This window comes from Sesamum indicum, linkage group LG5 (assembly GCF_026168435.1).
Source record: "Sesamum indicum cultivar Baizhima isolate 11 linkage group LG5, ASM2616843v1, whole genome shotgun sequence".
Taxonomy (NCBI): Eukaryota; Viridiplantae; Streptophyta; class Magnoliopsida; order Lamiales; family Pedaliaceae; genus Sesamum; species Sesamum indicum.
In genome coordinates this window covers 17,922,782-17,942,623 of record NC_142661.1, presented here as the reverse complement: position 1 = coordinate 17,942,623, position 19,842 = coordinate 17,922,782, and the positions used below count along the sequence as shown (strand labels likewise).

Sequence of the window (19,842 nt, the reverse complement as noted above, 5' to 3'; positions counted from 1 at the left end):
ATCCAATTCTTGATAGTGTTTAGGGCTTTTACCTAAGGTCACAAGATGAAGATAAAATGTAATTCCTGTGACAACTATTAAAGTGACAAAAAGAGAAAAGAGGGAAAGAGAAAGAGAGGTCCAAAATCTATTTAAATTTTTTATTTAAATTGATTTTTTTTAATTTAAATTAATTATATGATAGCTGTGTATAATATATTTATGGTACGAGTGATTAATTATACTATAAATATATTATTTCTGGTTTTGTAATTAATTTGATTTGGATGCATTTACTTTATAATGGATTTGGACAAGGCAGTAAGAATTTCCATGGAGTTGGAGTTGGAGTTGGAGTTGGACTGGCGCTGGCAGCTATAGTTTAATGGAATCATCAAGACTGAGCCTTTGTCCTTCATCTTCGGTCCCTTGTCTGGCGCCTCCCCAATAAATATAGTAGAACCCTAACTACCTCCACTTCACTCACTCTCACTCTTTTACATTTCACAGTTTAATCACAACCACCCACTCAAGAAAACGAAAAAGAAAAGAAAACTACAAGCCCAGGTGGATTAGCCGCCTTCTTGTTGTGGTGAACTGAAGAATAAATGTTGGTGGTGGTTGATGGGCTGCAGTTCTTGATATTTGCTGCTGTTTGTGTGGAAAAGACAGGAATTTACTGTGGGAGTGCTTGGTGACCAAGTGGGATTACAACTATTGTTACTGTGCAGCATTTTCTGGGTTTATATTCCTTTCTTGGATCAATGTGAGTAAAGATCTTAGCTTTTTCATCTTTTTTTAGCTGTGATGGGATCTTGTTTGATTTTCTTTTGTTATTTTGCTGATACTTTGCTTGGTCGTCGCGCTATCGTTATACGTTAGTTGAGTTTGTTATTATTAATTAGCTGTGTTGCAGGTAAATGATTCACATGGAGAAAATGTGAGTAAGAGGTAGAAGGAGGAAAAAGGAACAGGAAAAGATATAGAAGTGAAGTTCAAGTTCGCATATTGGATCATCCATTGCCTATCTAGTGATCGTGCTGGTAATTTCTTTCTTTTCTCAACTTAATGTAAAAGTATATGCTTAGTACGTACACGGGCTATTGTACTCTGATGCAACTTAAGGGTGGATAAGGTGGGTTCATGCTTTTATTTGATTTCCTTAGAGAAGCTTTTGTTTTCTTTACTGTATATGTTTGCTGTATTACCCTACCCGTATGCAGTTTGTTCTTTGATTCTCTTAACTTGGTCGTGGTTCTTGGTTTTCAAACTTTTTTTTGTTGATTGGTTTCGGTATATGGAACAGATTTGATTGCGACGACTGGAGGTGTTGGAAGAGAATTGAGTAAAATGAGGAACAGAGAGTTGAATGGTTCTTTCGTGTTCCTAATATTTTCAGCTCTTCTGATTTTGGGGAAAGCAGAAATATACATTGTGACACTTGAAGGAGAGCCTGTGATAAGCTATAGAGGTGGTGTTAGCGGATTTGAGGCCACTGCAGTGGATTCTGATTCTGATGAGAAGATTGATGTCACCAGGTGCTCTTAAGTCTTAACGTATCTTTTTGAAATATCTATATTTTGCTTGAACCTCATAGATATTTGCTTATATGCTTATGAGTCACAATTGTTGTTCAGTTAGCCGAATTTTCTGGGGCCGGTCCCACAAAACATGTAGGTGTTTGCTTGGCTTGGTATTTATATTGTTTGACATGGCCGCCTTCTCTCTCTCTTTTTGTCTTAGTTTTTGGTGAGACTATTTGTAATATGCATGACTGCTTCATAAGGACCTCATGCTTTTGGCTGTTGCATCATGGAACATTTTCTGTCTTAAATGTACTTATTAATTCAACTTTATTTGGAGGTTCTACAACAATACTTTATCTTATATAAAGCAATACTTATTTCATTTCAACTTGTAATGTGTTTGAGATGGTAACTTATTTGTTTTAGCAACTCGGATAGCGTAGATGTATATCTTACTAAAAGAATAGTTACCACATTTCATCTTACAAGAACTGAGGAGGGACTTAATCGGACCGTTAGAAGTCTTTTTTCCTTTTTCACAAAAGTGATATAGGAGAAGCTCCTTAATGTAATTTATTTCCCCATCTATGGACTATGGTACAAAAATTTGGATGATTTTATGCACAGTGATGCTTGGTATAGTTTTAAATTTGTAAGGATGTATATTTGCATTTTGGGTCTCTATGATACAAAAAATAGGGATGCATTTATCCATTTGAATGCAGCCAGTAGCATTTAGCATGGAGAAAAAACAGCATAATTGGGCTGATCCCTTTAACTGCACAATATCACCATGACCTTCTTGTTTTAGTCACTTAGGCCCTATAAAGGATTTTCTGGGGTATAAATTTTCTGCAGCATGTGAGTAGTTTAAGAAGTTGTGTGTTAACTTCCTCTTAGTGCTTCCCAGCTTTATGGTGGTTCCATGCACCAAACATAAATAAATCATTGTCCTCTGCCATTTATGCCCTTGTTTCTATAAGCAGATGACCGCAAAAGATGTTACCATGTTTGTGGTTCTCTTCCATAAGACAACTCTATTGAATTTGAAAACTAAGATTCTTCTCTGTGTTCTTTGTGCACTTTCAGTGAATTGGTCATATCCTATGCCCATCATCTAGAAAAGAGGCATGATATGCTTCTTGACATGCTGTTTGACCAAGGAACCTACAGAAAAATTTATAGCTACCGTCATCTGATTAATGGATTTGCAGTTCATCTTTCACCTGAGCAGGTGACGTTCTTTGATTTTACTTTTCCCTTCTTTTTCTGTTTTCTTTTCATTGAGCATATCAACTGTCAAAATTCTTGTATACATATTCTTATACTGTGAGCATATTAGTAGGCAGAAATACTTGGACGAGCACCTGGCGTGAAATCTGTGGAGAGAGATTGGAAAGTGAGAAAACTCACCACCCACACTCCACAATTTTTGGGGCTCCCAACTGGAGTGTGGCCTACGGGAGGTGGATTTGATCGAGCTGGAGAAGATATTGTAATAGGCTTTGTTGATTCAGGAATTTATCCTCATCATCCTAGCTTTGCAACTCACCACTCTGATCCTTATGGACCTGTTCCGAAGTATAGAGGTAAATGTGAAATTGACCCAAACACAAAGAGGGACTTCTGTAATGGGAAGATCGTTGGAGCTCAGCATTTTGCTGAAGCTGCTAAAGCTGCTGGTGCATTTAATCCAGACATTGATTTTGATTCTCCGCTTGATGGTGATGGACATGGAAGGTCTGAGTTACTATGCTTTGATAGTGTCGCTTAGCAAAACAGTGCTCTTCTAATTTTTTTGCAGTTTTTTAATACTTATTTTCTCCTCCCTTTGCTTCCTACCTCTCCTTGCTGGGAAGAAGGCTGACCTGTTAGGAGGATGGTAGGGTGGGGTGGGGGGTAGGAAATTGGTTTCATAATGCCTCCCTTTACTATCAGGCTCAAAGTTACTTTAGATGCATGGATATTCAACTATAGTTTCTATGGAGCAATATGAGGAATTTATTTATTACGAGGGGACTTCACTAGAAAGTTACCTTATTGCAAAATTCTGATAGCTTGAGTGCTTTTAAAAAGTTTGTTATTAGACACATCTGGGAAGATGTACTTCAAAAATATCTTTTAACATGAACTTTTTGGAATTTCAGTTGTCTTTCTGGATCCATATATGTTTCTGCAGTGATTTTGCCAATGTATCTTTTGCATATGAAACTTACTTCATCAATATTTACCAGTCATACGGCAGCTATTGCAGCTGGTAATAACGGGATTCCAGTGAGGATGCATGGGTTTGAATTTGGAAGAGCAAGTGGAATGGCACCACGTGCTAGGTAGTGTTCTGTTACTATTTATTTGCAGTTAGGGGCCCAACCTGGCACAGATTGTTCTCAAAGACTCAATCATAATGTCATTAGTCGAATAGTGATTTTTATCGACTTTGTGCAGGATTGCTGTGTACAAGGCACTCTACAGAATATTCGGTGGATTTGTTGCAGATGTAGTTGCTGCCATTGATCAGGTATCTAAAATGTACAAGTCTGCTTATATGTGAAAGAGATGACGGAGCTTCTGTCTCTGGCTCTTTCAACTGAAACTCAATCTGGATTCCTGCACATGTTCCAATCGTATTGAGATCCCAGTTCGGGTTTTCCCTCTAGCGCCATATAGACATTATGATATTTGTTCATATCAAGTTCTTCCTTCACATGGTCTACCCCATAAACTATACTGCTATTTGCTTGAACTTTAAAACCTGCTTTGTATTTTGCTGTTGATATGTATTAAGCTACTCATAATCTTATTCTACTGTGTCCCAATGTGCTTATTGAAATTGCCAGAGTTCGGCTAATTACATTGCTTTAGTGTTTCTCGAAAGTTTGAAGGATTTGATGGCAAGTTGAATTTGATCTGATGCCTAGCATTTGCAAATTCAAGAACGGGACAGCATGTTGAACTTTTTTTCAACCATTTATCAGACAGATGTTTCAACTTTGCTTGTGGTCCTGGCAACTAATTATTGGTTTCCAAGCTTTTTGCTTATTTTCTTTAAATCTTTATTTTTGAGGATAACAGGAAAGCTAAAAATAATCTGAACATCTAACTCTTAAACCCGCATATAGGAATACATTACATCCTCAATTTGAAAAATATGATATCATATAGAAAAAGGTTAATATATAAATGTGTGTTAGATTCTGACTTCCTAGTTTCATTTGTTCGAATTCCATAATAGTTTGTCTTCACCAACTTTGCATTTGGAGTAGGCAATTCGCCAACATCTTATATAAATTTGGATGCATATAGATACCTGGGACTAGAATAAATTTTATTGTGCTTAATTTCTATGCATTCTCCTTCATAATATTTTATCCGTTACTTGATTTTATCACAAAGAGATAAACTTTGAAAATATTAACTCTTTAGATGCTTAATTTCTGTAGTTAAAAGGGTTCAGCATACTCATATGATACAATACATTTAACAGGCTGTTCATGATGGTGTGGATATTTTGAATCTCTCAGTGGGCCCCAACAGTCCTCCCGCTACTACAAAGACCACGTACTTGAACCCTTTCGATGCTACCCTTCTTTCAGCTGTTAAAGCTGGAGTGTTTGTTGTACAAGCAGCTGGCAATGGAGGTCCTTTTCCTAAAACCTTGCTGTCTTACAGCCCATGGATAGCAACTGTAGCTGCTGCAGTTGATGATCGGAGATACAAGAATCATCTTACCTTGGGGAATGGAAAAATCTTAGCCGGAATTTGTTTGTCTCGTGAGTACACACGAACCGAATATTTTAGGCATTTGAACTTTAAACTGGCTGATAATACTTCTAGAACTCTTATCCTATTCATTTTTCTATAGTGATCAAATATTTGTGTGAAGTTAAACATAGATCCTTCGTTCTTCAATTTAAACCAAGCATTTTAGTAATGACCTACATTGTATTCTGGAAGAGGAAAAACATGCACCTTCTGTTTGCTTGCGAATATCCATGAATGTTAATTAATATTTAATTTGAAGTGTCTCAACTAGTACTTGATTTAGAAACAGTCCTGGTTCAGTTGATATAAGCAATATGACATTGTCGTTGCTTCCAACTCAATGCCTTCATTTGGCTACTTATCGTTGTTTCAAGCGCTTTCAAGTGAGTTTTGTCAGTTTCTCTCAATGCCATCTCGTCCTTCTCCTTTTCATTTTCACACTGATGTGGGTTTTATTTGATCCTCCTTTCATGCAGCTGCTACACATGCAAATCGAACATTCACATTGGTTGCAGCTAACGATGTGCTGCTGGATTCCTCTGCAGCCAAGTATAGTCCTTCTGACTGCCAGCGGCCTGAAGTTTTGAACAAAAACTTAGTGCAGGGAAACATTCTTCTCTGTGGTTATTCTTTTAATTTTGTTGTCGGCACTGCTTCAATCAAGAGAGTCTCAGAGACTGCTAAGAGTCTTGGTGCAGCTGGCTTCGTCCTAGCAGTTGAAAATGCTTCTCCAGGGACAAAATTTGATCCTGTTCCCGTTGGTATTCCTGGGATCCTCGTGACTGATGTTAGCAAGTCAACGGTAACTATTTCTTTCTCCTCCTTGATCGTCGATATTATAATTCAAATAGGTGAAATGATGTTAGAAAAACTAAAGTTTTCTTGGTATCTAGCAATTTTTAGAAATTACGTCGGGATATTTTTAACTTTCTCATGTTCACGTTGCTCTAGAAAATTGAGCTCCTGAATCTGTATTAAGCTTTATTGTGGCATGAAGCTGCAGACATAGTTGTAGCTCATATCACTATCTTCTAATTGAAAAGTGCCTTGGTTATCCTCCTAGTATTCAATGTGCTTAGTTTATAATCCCCAAAATAAATGTTGCTTCGAGGACTAATTGGTTGTCGTCATTCTTTGATGCTATCATCTGCAGGAACTTATTGACTACTATAACGTCTCTACACCTAGAGACTGGACAGGGCGAGTAAAGAGCTTCAAAGCAGTGGGAAGCATTGGGGAAGGCCTGAGGCCTATACTCCATAAGTCTGCACCACAAGTTGCACTGTTCTCTGCTCGAGGACCTAATATCAAAGATTACAGTTTTCAAGACGCAGATCTCCTGAAACCAGATATTCTAGCTCCCGGCTCTCTAATTTGGGCTGCTTGGGCTCCAAACGGAACAGACGAGCCAAATTACGTCGGTAAAGTATTCGTACTACCGCTTTGCATTCTTTGGCCGTATTCAATTAATTAATTGTATAAGACGCTTATTGCTTGAAGCAGGTGAAGGCTTCGCAATGATATCTGGAACTAGCATGGCTGCACCTCATATAGCCGGAATAGCTGCTCTCATGAAGCAGAAGAACCCTCACTGGAGCCCTTCTGCTATCAAATCGGCATTGATGACTACATCGACGACCATTGACAGGGCCGAGAGACCACTTCAAGCGCAACAATATTCAGGATCAGAGACTATGTCTCTGGTCCCGGCAACACCTTTCGATTATGGAAGTGGGCATGTGAATCCTAGAGCAGCTCTGGATCCTGGACTCATTTTTGATGCAGGTAAAATAATAAGCTTCCTTTTCTGCCGTTAGGCGTAAATTATTAACTATACTGCTTCATCTTTTGGAATTACCGGAAGCTCCCCTCTGAATTTAAAACGTTTACATGCAATCTCGTTCTGTTTCAGTAGGTGGTCATGCTTAGAAAATCCGATGGGATGTTGATGTTCTGTTTAAATAGGAGTGTAATTGTTTTGTGTCTAATCCCATACAAGAGGTGAATGCTAGGTTGTTTGTAACTTGCAAAATCTTAAATGGGGAGAGGTATTTTATCACTAATTACACCAACTTTCAGGGGCGGTCAATCTATGGATTATCATATGATGCTCCACATTGTTGCTTGTGTTATGACTCAACATGCAAAGTCTTTGCGTAGCTTCATTTAATTATCGATAGAAAAAGGGTTGTCATTTCATCTTATTCTGCTGGGCTTCGATATAGGATATGAAGATTACTTGGGATTCTTGTGCACGACGCCTGGAGTGGATGCTCACGAGATTAGTAACTACACCAACAGCCCCTGCAACTACACTCTGGGTCATCCATCAAATCTCAACACCCCCTCGATCGCAATTTCACATCTAGTGGGAACTCAAACAGTCAGTCGCACAGTCACGAATGTGGCTGAGGAAGAAACCTATGTGATAACAGCAAGAATGGCACCGGCAATAGCCATCGAAACCAATCCTCCAGCAATGACTCTAAGACCTGGTGCGTCCCGGAAATTCTCTGTTACTCTCACTGTACGATCAGTCACAGGAACCTACAGCTTTGGCGAGGTTTTGCTTAAAGGCAGTCGAGGGCACAAGGTCAGGATCCCCGTTGTGGCCATGGGCTACAATCGATAATGTAGCCCCGAAAGTTAAATCTGGCGATATTCTTTGGATTTATGTGGAATAATATGCGTAACGTGGATGGTTTTTGTCCAAAAAATATATAAATGTAAAGATAAAGTAGCATGAGGGGGGAGACATACCCTGGTTTCGTCCCCGATCTATATATAACTTTTGAGTTTAGTTCTGTAAGGTCGTGGAATGGCTTGTGTTCCATGTAAGAATATAGTTTGAAGAAGGCTTAGTAGGTTTGACATCCTCTTTGTACCGTATTTTTGACTGGATGTATGTTGTAATAATAGCAGCCCTTTGTTTTACAGGAGAGTGTCTTAGTCTTTATGGGCACTTGGAAGTTGGAATAACCTTCCAAATATGTGAGACAAACTCGTTTTTGTTAGCATAGATGTGAACATTCTTACACATATACGCATGCACTTAAGATTTGAATTCACAACCTCTAAAAACGTTTGAGCTCAAAATTATTGGATTGTTTGCTGTAGACAATTCTTGTTATTGTCATTAATATCATAATTTTAGTGATCTTAAAAATCTATAGTAAATTTAGCGACTAACTTTAATTTAAGGATATTTCAAAGTTTTTTTTTAAATATTCAAATACAATAAAATGATGATGATTTTTTAATTTAATTATTAATGTCTGATCTATTTTGTGAAATATAATGTTTTAAGTGCGAGTAATTCGTCTAATTCTTTTTATAAGTAAAAGCAAGAATATTTTAATTTAGATTGAAGTTAATTAAATCTAAATCAATTATAAAGTGAGTGACGATTAGTGTATGGATTGTGGGCAAACTGCTTGTTTAAGAATTTTCCATTTTGCAGTGCATTTTGATTTTTGGTTCTCCTCTATAAATAGTTGAAGTTCAACTCCATTTTCCGCTACTACCTACGCCTAACAATTGTGTTTCATGTACCAGCAACGGAAGATGTTGTCGGAGATTGAAAAGTCCGTCGGTAATGGTTTCTTTGCCCCGTAGAAATCCTTCAGAAATGATTCCGCTCTCCACGCTGTTAAAAAGTGGTTTTACTCCAACCCTTAAAGACTCCAACAATTTCCTTCTCTTTCTCTACCGGAATCGCAAGTTCAAAGCCATTATTCACGTTTTCTCTCAAGTTAATTCAAACAAGATCAATGCTGACGCCCAAACTCACACGATTTTTGCAAAAGCTTTGCTGAAGGAGAACAAATATGAAGAAGCAGCTGAATTCTTGAAAACCCTTGTGGGGAAGTCCAAGATTTTCGATAAAAATCGAGTCTTGGATTCTTTACTACAAGGCGTTTGTACTTTCAATCAGGACCCTGAGAGAGGGTATTCTTTGTTGAAGAATTTCTTGAAAATAGATGGCATTTGTCCTTCTTCTCGTACTTTTTGCTTATTGGTTTGCTCTTTTAGCAAAATGGGGAAAATGGATAGGGTGATTGATTTACTAGAGTTGATGTCTGATGATAAATTCAAGTACCCTTTTGATAATTATGTTTGTAGTTCTGTGATTTCTGGTTTTGTGAGGATTGGAGAGCCTGAACTTGCGGTTGGGTTTTATGAGACTGCTGTGAAGTCGGGTTCTTTGAAGCCTAATACTGTTACTTGCACCAGTGTTCTGACTGCTTACTGTAAATTAAGAAATATGGATAAAGTTTATGATTTGGTTTCTTGGATGGAAAATAATGAGTTGGCTTTTGATGTTGTGTTTTATAGTAACTGGGTGTATGGGTGTTTAAGTGAAGGATTAATTTATGATGCATTTCGAAAGTATAAAGAAATGGTGGATAAGAAAGTTGAGTTGGATATCATTAGTTACACCATACTGATAGATGGATTTTCAAAGGACGGAAATGTGGAAAAGGCTGTTGGGTTTTTGTACAAGATGAGAAAGGATGGACTCGAACCAAATTTGATTTCATACACTGCAATTATTTTGGGATTTTGCAAGAAAGGGAAATTGGATGAGGCATTTGCGATTTTTAACATGTTTGAGAAGTTGGGAATTCAAGCTGATGAATTTACTTACGCCATATTGATTAATGGAGTTTGTAGAAAGGGTGATTTTGATCTTGTATTCCAGCTGCTTGATGAAATGGAAAAGAAAGGTATAAATCCTGGTATCGTGATATACAATACTGTTATTAATGGATTATGCAAAGTTGGGAGGATGGCTGAGGCAGATGATTTTTCAAAAGGCATAGTTGGAGATGTTGTAACATATACTACACTGTTACAAGGCTATGTTCAAGAAGAAAGTAACTCAGGAATTTTAGAAACAACAAGGAGACTGGAAGCAGCAGGCATCCATATGGATTTGATTATGTGTAACATACTGATAAAAGCTCTGCTTATGGTGGGGTTATTCGAGGATGCTTTTGCAATTTATAAGAGACTGCTGCAGATGGATCTGTCAGCAAACTCTGTTACATACTATATTCTGATTGATGGATATTGTAAAGCAGGTAGGATTGATGAGGCACTTGAAATATTTGATGAGTTCCGGAAGGTATCCAACTCTTCAGCTGCCTGTTATAATTGTATTATTTCAGGGCTCTGCAGAAAAGACATGATAGATATGGCAATTGACGTATTAATTGAATACATCCAAAAAGGTTTGCCTTTGGATAGAAAGATGTACATGATGTTGATTGAAGCAACATTTGACAGAAAAGGTGCAGAAGGTGTTTTAGAAATGATATACAGAATCGACCACATAGGACTTCTTGGATCGCATGTTATATGCAATAATGCCATTTCTTTTCTGTGCAAAATGGGCTTCCCTGAGGCCTCATACAATATATTATTGGTGATGAAAAGGAAAGGATTAGTACAGACGAGCTTTGGCTATTATTCAATTCTGAGACTGCTTCTACTTGGTGGTAAAAAGTTGTTGGCTCAACTTATTTTGACTTCATTCGTGAAAACTCATGGCATGTCTAATCTCAGTGTTTGTAAGATTTTGGTAAATTACCTTAGTTTGCATAATGTGAAAAAAGCCCTTTTATTTCTCTCGACGATGAATGAGAGGCAATGGCGTATAACCATTCCTGTTTCCGTTTTTAAGACACTGACTAATGATGGTAGAGTTTGCGATGCATATGAGCTCTTGGTGGGAGCAGAAAATAACCTCTGTGATATGAATGTTTTTTACTATACTATTATGATTGATGCCCTCTGTAAAGGGAGGCATATCGATAAGGCGTTAGATCTCTGCACTCTAGCTAAGAAGAAGGGGATAGCTCTCAACATAGTCACCTATAATTCTGTTATAAATGGGTTGTGCAGCCAAGGTTGTTTGGTTGAAGCTTTTAGATTGTTTGATTCCCTTGAGAGAGTAGACGTTCTACCTACTGAAGTTACATATGGTACACTTATAGATGCTTTAGTTAAAGAAGGACTTTTAAAGGATGCCAGGTTGCTCTTTGAGAGGATGTTCCTCAAAAATCTTAGGCCAGCTACTCGTATTTATAACTCATTGATTAATGGTTATTGCAAGTCAACTCTACTTGAGGAAGCTATAAAGCTTTTCCAGGATTTTGAGTTAAGAGATCTTAAGCCAGATGGATTTACAGTTGGTGCACTCATCAATGGCTATTGCCAGAAAGGTGACATGGAAGGGGCTCTTAAGTTATTCATTGAGTTCAAAAGCAAAAGCTTATTACCAGATTTCCTGGGTTTCATGCATCTAATTAGGGGCTTATGTGCCAAAGGAAGAATGGAAGAGTCCCGAAGCATCTTAAGAGAGATGCTCCAGATCCAGTCAGTCATTGATGTCTTAGGCAGGGTGGATACTGGAGTTGAGTCGGGTTCAGTGGAGAATCTACTCATCTTTCTTTGTGAGCGAGGAAGTATTCATGAGGCTGTTACTGTGCTTGATGAAGTTGCGTCCATGCTTTTCTCTGCAGGGGGAAATTCTTCTCATCAAGTTATGCCTTCAATCTACAATGGAACTGACTTTCATTCTCTCTCATCTGATGCCAAAAACATAGAAAATATGCTGAAAATTTGTACCGCTGAAGATGGAGAGAAACAGCAGTTGAAAGATTTTGATTCTTTCTATTCTCTTATTCATTCACTTTGTTTGAAGGGGGAGCTCGCTAAAGCAAATAGGTTCACTAAGTTGCTTATGGAATTCTGAGGTGCTTGCTACATAAGCTATTGGACACTTGTCTCTTGTGGCAGACTGGATTCTTCTCTTTGTTACAGGAAATATGTCCAGGTAGAACCCTCAGGAACCTGCAGTGGACGCCACCCTCAGAAACCTGTAGGTATAAACTTTTTCTCCTGATAATTTTGTATTTATAAATGTTATTTGTTGAACCATCATTGCTGAAAGTCTTAGGTGGAGCATTTCATAATTTGTGGTGGGATTTATCAGTACTAGTGTAAACTGAATGATCATATCGTGGATCGTGATAGTGACAGATCATACTCATGTTTCCATTTAAATATTATTACTTCTCATTTTGTAATCCTCCCATCCATCTAACCATCCACGCATCCTTAATCATACATCTGCAGCCTGCACGTGCATGGAAATGCAAATACAGGCAGATACATGCACAGTTACTTTAGTGTCACATGTATTGATCTAGGCCAGGAAACATATGAACAAATTGGGCCAAAGAATACTGCTCTTCTAACCTGATGATCCTAATATTCAAGCTTCGACTTTGTCGACATGATTTAATGCTTGCATTATGGTCAATTTCTTAAGTACTGTAACTTCATCAAAATGAAAAATGAACTGAAACTGCTTCTTGTAATCAAGTTATATATATACACACATATGTATTATACTGGCCTAAGTGATTTGGTTTTTAAAATGATTCGTTTTTGTAATTTACTTGAAGTATCATCTTGATGGTGAATTTTTATGCATTGTGAAGTTGAAAATTCCAATTTTTTTATTGTGATTAGGGCTTTTTACCTAAGGTCACAAGATGAAGATAAAATGTTATTGCTGTGACACCTATTAAAGTGATGAAAAGAGAAAAGAGGTCCAAAGTCTAGCATGGCGTTGGAGTTGGGCTCGCGCTGGCAGCAATAGTTTAATGGAATCATCAAGACTCATCCTTTTCCTTCATCTTCAGTGTGCCTCCCCAATGAATATAGTGAACCCTGACTACTCCACTTCACTCTTTTACATTTCACAGTTTAATCACAACCACCCACTCAAGAAAAAGGAAAAGAAAAGGAAACTACAAGTCCAGGTTGATTAGCTGCCTTATTGTTGTGGTGAACTGAAGAATAAATGTTGGTGGTTGATGGGCAGTTCTTGATGTATGCTCCTTTGTGGGAGTGCTTGGTGACAAGTGGGATTAAAACTATTATTACTCTGCAGCACTTTTTGGGTTCATATTCTTTTCTTGGATCGGTGTAAGCAATGATCTTAGCTTTTTCATCTTTTTCCCTTTGACGGGATCTTGTTTGATTTTCTTGTGTTATTTTGCTGATACTTTGCTTGGTCTTACAGCTATCTTTAGACGTTATAATTAGCTGTGTTGCAGGTAAATTATTCACATGGAGAAATGTGAGTGAGAGATAGAGAAGGAAAAAGGAACAGCAAAAAATATGGAAGTGAAGTTCAAGCTCGCATATTGGAGCATCCATTGCTTATCTAGTCATCTTGCTGGTAATTTCTTTCTTTTCTCAACTTAATATAAAAATATATGCTTAGTACGCAGATGGGCTATTGTACTTGACTGCAGTTTAAGGGGTCTACAGAGTGGGTTCATGCTTTTATTTGATTTGCTTAGAGGAAGGTTTTAGTTTCTTCATCGATATGTTTGCTGTAATACCCTTATGCAGTTTGTTCTTTGATTCTCTTAACTTGGTTATGGTTCTTGGTTTTTAATTTTTTATATTGATTGGTTTTGGTGTATAGAACAGATTTGAGTTGCAAGGACTTGATGAATTGGAAGAGAATTGACAAAAAATGAGGAACAGAGAGTTGAATGGTTCTTTCATGATCCTAATATTATTAGCTGCTCTGGTTTTGGGGAAAGCAGAAATATACATTGTGACACTGGTAGGAGAGCCGGTGATAATCTATAAAGGTGGTGTTAGCTGGTTTGAGGCCACTGCAGTGGATTCTGATTCTGATGAGAAGATTGATGTCATCAGGTGCTCTCAACTTTTTTAGCAATATCTTTCTTTTTCTTAAACCTCGTAAATCTTTTCTTATATGCTTACGAGTCAAAATTGTTGTTGAGTTGGCCGAACTTTCTGGGATCTATACTCCCTTGTTTCTATAAACAGATGACCCAAAGATGTTACCATGTTTGTGGTTCTCTTTCATAAAACAACTCTATTGAATTTGAAAACTATTCAGATTCTTCTGTGTTCTTTGTGCACTTTCAGTGAATTGGCCATATCCTATGCTCATCGTAGAAAAGCGGCATGATATGCTTCTTGACATACTTTTTGACCAAGGAACCTGCAAGAAAATCTATAGCTACCGTCATCCGATCAATGGATTTGCAGTTCATATTTAACCAAGCAGGTGACATTATTTTCTTTTCATTGACCCTACGATGGATTCTCGTCTATAGATTCTTATTCTGTGAGCATATTAGTAGGCAGAAAGTCTCATATAGATTTTCATTTAACTTTTTTGTCGATGTCAGCAAATTTCTTGAATTTTACCAACAGATGAATCTAATTGTTGGATGGAAACAAACATTAGGGGGACTAAAATTTAATTTCTAAAACCACAGGGGCTACCATGTTATTACTTTTCCTTTAAATACTTGTTAAACACTCTGATGGAGAGATTAGTGATGAATGGCATCAAATTGTTTTGTACAAATGCAGCTTAAGTGTCTCTGAAAGCAAGCCTTGCTTTAGGTGTGATGTGTTGTTTAAGGGCGACGATGATTTAGGAAAAAGTGCACTTCTGCTGCCGTCTAAGAGGATCTGATAGTCCCCTGAGGTTGGCGGTCATAATATTTTGTATGAAAAACGAGTTTATTAGCCATGAAATGAGTCACATGTAGACGCGAGATCCAGGCTCCAAGTTGGCTTTTGGAATTTCGTGTTCGCTGGTCAAAGAATGTGCCTTATGATGCAAATATTAGCTGCCAGCAATGGCACGAGTTACGTATAACTCGTTTCATGTAAAGAAACAGAGTTCATTTGAGAAACTCTACCAGAATCCCGTCCTAGCATCTGCTTTCCAGGTATATGTTTCCATGACTCCCTCAGGTGAGTTTACGGAAAAAGATAATCTTGCAACTTCTGCTCAAAATTAGAGAAATGAACAAATATTACTGCTCAATAACTGAAACACAGTCGAGATTTATAAAATTCACGCATCGTTTATCATTTCCCTGAGCTGCCTGAAAAAAGATAGAATTTACATGGGCACTCCATTCTAGTTCTGCTGATATATGAGCTGCATCACTAATCTTGGCTGATCCAAGTACTGACCGATTCATCTGTTATTTTCACTCAATTGAAGATGTTCTGAAAGTTTTAGCATCTTCATTTCCATACAACAAAAACCAACGACTGAGAAGGAAAACAAAATCTAACAGACACAATTCTATAAATATTTATTGAACTGCTAAATATAATTATGAAGTTTTCACATATTAACAAAAGATTCATTTAATTATCAACTACCTCCCTTTCCGAACATAATTAATTAGCTAGATATGATTTCGCTCGAAATATGCGGCCTTGATTGGTTATCTCGATCACGACCACGTACTTTCCCAAGATCTAGTGATTGGGTCATGAGGATAAAACACGAACGTGAGGCTTATCGGGTTCATCCCCGACAACGACCTTCCGACGCTCAAGTTAGAGTTGTTCGAGGTAAAAATATACGAACTGGAGAAAGTAAGTCGAAAATAGCAAATGTCAGCTACCTCAAAAGTAATGCGTCGGCCCATGTGGATATTGTTGCTTGGGCCACGTGTCACCATTAGGGTGATAGGCATTCTCGATCGGATGGTCCTCCCTGAGTCAGATCTTCAGCCGCAAAACGGGTCTATCAGACCCCCCTTAAAAATGCGGGGATTCTGAACTTTCAAATGACGGAAATACCCTTAATGAAAGATATTTTCAGTATTCTGCTTGAAAGTAGTTTTCCCCATCAAGATATATATGTTGTAAGTAATAAATTAAATATTAAAAGTTAGCATTCTACATTTCATCTTATTGTTATACGCACTCCAATTATAACATTATAGATGGAAAATTTATAATAATTTACTTAATTTTTTTAAAATCCACGGAATTATAATTAGGGGTATTTTCTTCCAATACTTAAGCGTACTGATTTTTTCTTATTTTTTTAAGATAAAAGTTAATTAAACATGAGATCGAGGGAGTATTTTTTTTTTTTTTTGGAAAAAAAAAAAGAAAAATAGAGAAAACGAGCATTATGTTTGGATTCATTTTTTGAGTATTTTGTTGTATTTTGTGGAGATAGAGAGAGAAAAACAAAGATAAATAAGTGCGTGTTAGAGATAGTATGTATGTTTGGATTTATTTTTGAAGATAATTTAGAATAAGTATTATATGTTTAATATTGTGTTTTTTGAGACAAAAATTACTATTCATTGTCAAATTATGTCTTTTTATATATATTTATGTATATATATGTGTATATATATATGTATGTATTTATATTAAAACAGTTAAAAACACCTAAATAAAGTATTTTGAATGATGACAAACATTAAATATATTTTAATTTATTTTGAAAATAATTTAAAAATGAAAACAAACATAAGTCTAGAAACGTGGGAGTTGTGCATTTTATCTCAGCCTTTGTATATCATGATTTTGGTGGGCCCGTATCTAAATCAACACTGAAACCTCATGTTCGATGTATGACTAAACATAAGAACGACTGGGAAACAACAATTGGTTGTGGAAAAGTGACGTGGCAATAAATGCTCATGCCTCTCTAATGTTATTTTGAATAATTACAACGCTCTCTTTTAAATTTTATTATAATTATATATTATTTTTTTATAATTTAAAAAATATATTTAAAATTCATAATATTTATTTTAGTTTAATAAATAAATTATTTCATTAATTAAAAAAATTCATCGAATTTTTTTATTATCAGTAAAAAAATTAAATAAAAATTTATATTCATTTTCAATTAACTCATTACAAATTATATAAATTTTTTTGTTATACTTAATTAATTGAAGGTGTCTGTTTCTCAAGCAACTTTTATTAACAGTGCACTAAAGAAAATGACCATAAATCTCAAAAAGTAATAATTTGAGAATCAAATTAAAAGTCAGTACTATTAAATGTCAGACCATAATCCGTTATTTTTACAAGTAATGTCAAAATATTAATCATAGCTAAAAATTAAAAATATTTTTGTCATAATTAAAACTACGACAATTATTAATTAATTTTGGTTTGAACTTTCAATCCTCAACATCGAATTCAGATAGTATGAATTCTCGGCTGTGACCGATATTAGCAATTTAATTAAGGGAAAATTGCATAGACACATCCTAGCATTAGGTCTAATTATGCAATTATTCACTATTTTTCGTATATCTACAGATACATCTCCTAAAAGAGTGTTGCAATGTACCCGTAAGATATTTGTGTAAAATTTTATTATTGAATAAAAAGTATATTTATAATTACAACTATAATTTTAAATAATATACTTATAATTTTACAAAAAAAATATAAAATATTAATTAGCACTAATTTTAAAATAAATATTAATATAATTCCTCTTTTAAAGGGTAGTTGCCGACGAGCCCATAACCTTATCAAATATGTCTTAAATATCATCTTGCCCAGCCCATCCAGTATTAGGTGAGCACAATTTAATGCCAGACCCCACACCTGTCTCAATTTCATTCGCTGGCACATAAGAGGAATCCAAATACTTCAAAATGTGAAACTCGTTTTCAATTTTCTATCACACCTTTATATACACATATATATATGTTGATATTATATTAATAAATAATTGATACGTTTTTTTTTAATTTAAAAAATATAATAAAATTATACTATAGTTTACAAGTAGGACCTGTTACAATATACGTATGCGTATGATGTTATTGGATACTATAAACCAAATGTGAATGATCTTTTATTACATTCAGATTTATTTTTAAATTATAATTTAATTTAATTGTATTTTCTAACGGGAGAGAGCCCGGCAATACCTAAAAGAAGTTTAAACTAATTATATAATATAAGATAAATTATAGCCACATCTCCAAAGTTTAGTATAATTATAAATATTCCATCGTTGTTTTAGAAATTACAACTACCCCCTTTAATTCAACATCCATAAAAAACAAGCCTATGTTGTTAGCCTCTATTATATTTTCGTCCATTTTTGTGGGTATATGATCAAAATGTCCTTTTGAATTATGAATATTAATTTTATATTTTTTTTAAAAAATTTAAAATATTTTTATGAACTAATATTCCTTATGAATTGTTTATTTTATCCACCTTCAAATTCTTTTTATATCTTTTCAAATACTTTTTATTTGAAAAAATAGTAAGAGTAAAGTAGTAATGTCCACTTCATCGTTTAGGAACTATATAACTATTTTTTATTTGAGGGAGTAATTGTATTTTAAAAATTAAAGAGCATATATAATTATATCAAGATTTAGGAGAATATAGTTGTAATTTACCTATTAATATATGATTAATCGAGCTTTCTCCCAAAATACCACTGTAATTATTGTATATTATTATTATTTTTTAAATGTAGATGCTTTTTCCTGAGTATTTGACAAAAAAATGAAATATTAAAAGCTCAAAAAAGAGTAAATGTTTTTAATGTATTTTAATATTTTAACAAACTCCATCTATTTGATTATATTAATTATAAAACTATCATTACTAATATTTTATAAATTTTATATTATATGTTTGCAAAAACATTAGAAAAAGTTAGAAATACCTTGTTTTTGAAATTTTCAGCTATTGAAAGAACTTTTTTTTTTTTGTTACTTACACTTAGACCCCATCTAATATGAAATTACGCTTTTTTTTCTTTTTCTAAAAATTTTCAAAATCAAATTTACACCCCCTTCAAATTTTTATTATTTACACCTGGTCCCCTTTCTTTATGATTTTGACAAAAAATGCCAACATTTGCAAAAAAATTACTTAAAATTTTTAATTTTAACCCCCCATTTAATATTTTAATATAATAATTTTATACTTATAAAGGAAAAATATAATAATATTAACCTCATTTCATATATATTATATTTTTATTTATTTGTAAGTATAAATATATATATAAAAACGTTAAATGAAGGGCAAAATTAAAAATTTATGTAATTTTTTTATAGCATGTAAATATAATTTCAAGTGTAAGTTTCAAAACCTTTTTTGGATAAAATGTAATTCTACATTTTTAAAGGGGGTCTAAGTTTTATAAGCCATTTTTTTTTATTAGAGTTCGATAAGCAAAGTTGAAAATACGAATGCTCATTTCTTACCTTTATTACCAATAAAAACTTGAAAAATATTTTGAAGAAACCCTTAGTGTAAATTACAACGAGCTCTATTGTGGTTTAACACAATTACACATAATTTCTCATTTTGAAATATCAGCAATACCCTCTTAATTTTAACAATTGTTCAACAACTAACTCAATTTATAAGTTTTCCTTAGATTTCATCAATTTTTTGTGGTGCATTGACCAAAATACACTTGTGGATTATGAATTATAATTTTACTTATTTTTTATGGACTAAATGGATAATTCTTTTCAATTCACTTTTTTAAATTTTTTATCCACCTCATTCGATTTTTTAAAGAAAAATACTACAATTAAAGCAAAATTGACAATTCAAAATATTCATATAAAAATTATATAATTTGGTCAAATATTAAAAAAATATTGATAATTTATTTAATAATAAAGAAATATTCAGTATTGTGCCATATTTAAAAAAAAAAAATCGTTGTAATTTTATT

General features: G+C 34.7%; 2 protein-coding genes across 11 annotated transcripts; both read left to right on the top strand.

Annotated features, from left to right (window-relative positions):
- The first annotated feature begins 271 nt into the window (after window positions 1-271).
- On the top strand, window positions 272-8,201 carry LOC105161656 (subtilisin-like protease SBT2.5). 2 transcript variants are annotated; one of them, XM_011079421.3, is made up of 12 exons: window positions 272-745; window positions 896-1,022; window positions 1,286-1,517; window positions 2,595-2,739; window positions 2,851-3,245; window positions 3,740-3,835; window positions 3,951-4,023; window positions 4,990-5,275; window positions 5,744-6,069; window positions 6,421-6,688; window positions 6,771-7,052; window positions 7,493-8,201. In XM_011079421.3, exons 3-12 carry the CDS (start codon window positions 1,330-1,332, stop codon window positions 7,897-7,899), a joined length of 2,466 nt encoding a protein of 821 aa, XP_011077723.1. In that variant the 5' UTR covers window positions 272-745; window positions 896-1,022; window positions 1,286-1,329; the 3' UTR covers window positions 7,900-8,201. The 2 variants fall into 2 exon arrangements, with proteins under 2 accessions (XP_011077723.1, XP_011077724.1); XM_011079422.3 differs by having other exon boundaries at window positions 885-1,022.
- Window positions 8,202-8,681: 480 nt separating this feature from the next.
- LOC105161655 (Pentatricopeptide repeat (PPR) superfamily protein) lies at window positions 8,682-15,069 on the top strand. 9 transcript variants are annotated; one of them, XM_088880765.1, is made up of 5 exons: window positions 8,683-12,157; window positions 12,810-13,524; window positions 13,782-14,015; window positions 14,253-14,394; window positions 14,706-15,069. In XM_088880765.1, exon 1 carries the CDS (start codon window positions 8,863-8,865, stop codon window positions 12,025-12,027), a length of 3,165 nt encoding a protein of 1,054 aa, XP_088736891.1. In that variant the 5' UTR covers window positions 8,683-8,862; the 3' UTR covers window positions 12,028-12,157; window positions 12,810-13,524; window positions 13,782-14,015; window positions 14,253-14,394; window positions 14,706-15,069. The 9 variants fall into 9 exon arrangements, with proteins under 9 accessions (XP_088736894.1, XP_088736893.1, XP_011077721.1 ...); XM_011079413.3 differs by lacking the exons at window positions 14,253-14,394; window positions 14,706-15,069 and having other exon boundaries at window positions 12,810-13,268; window positions 13,400-13,524; window positions 13,782-14,218; XM_020694051.2 differs by lacking the exons at window positions 14,253-14,394; window positions 14,706-15,069 and having other exon boundaries at window positions 12,810-13,268; window positions 13,400-13,524; window positions 13,777-14,218.
- The last annotated feature ends 4,773 nt before the right edge of the window (window positions 15,070-19,842 follow it).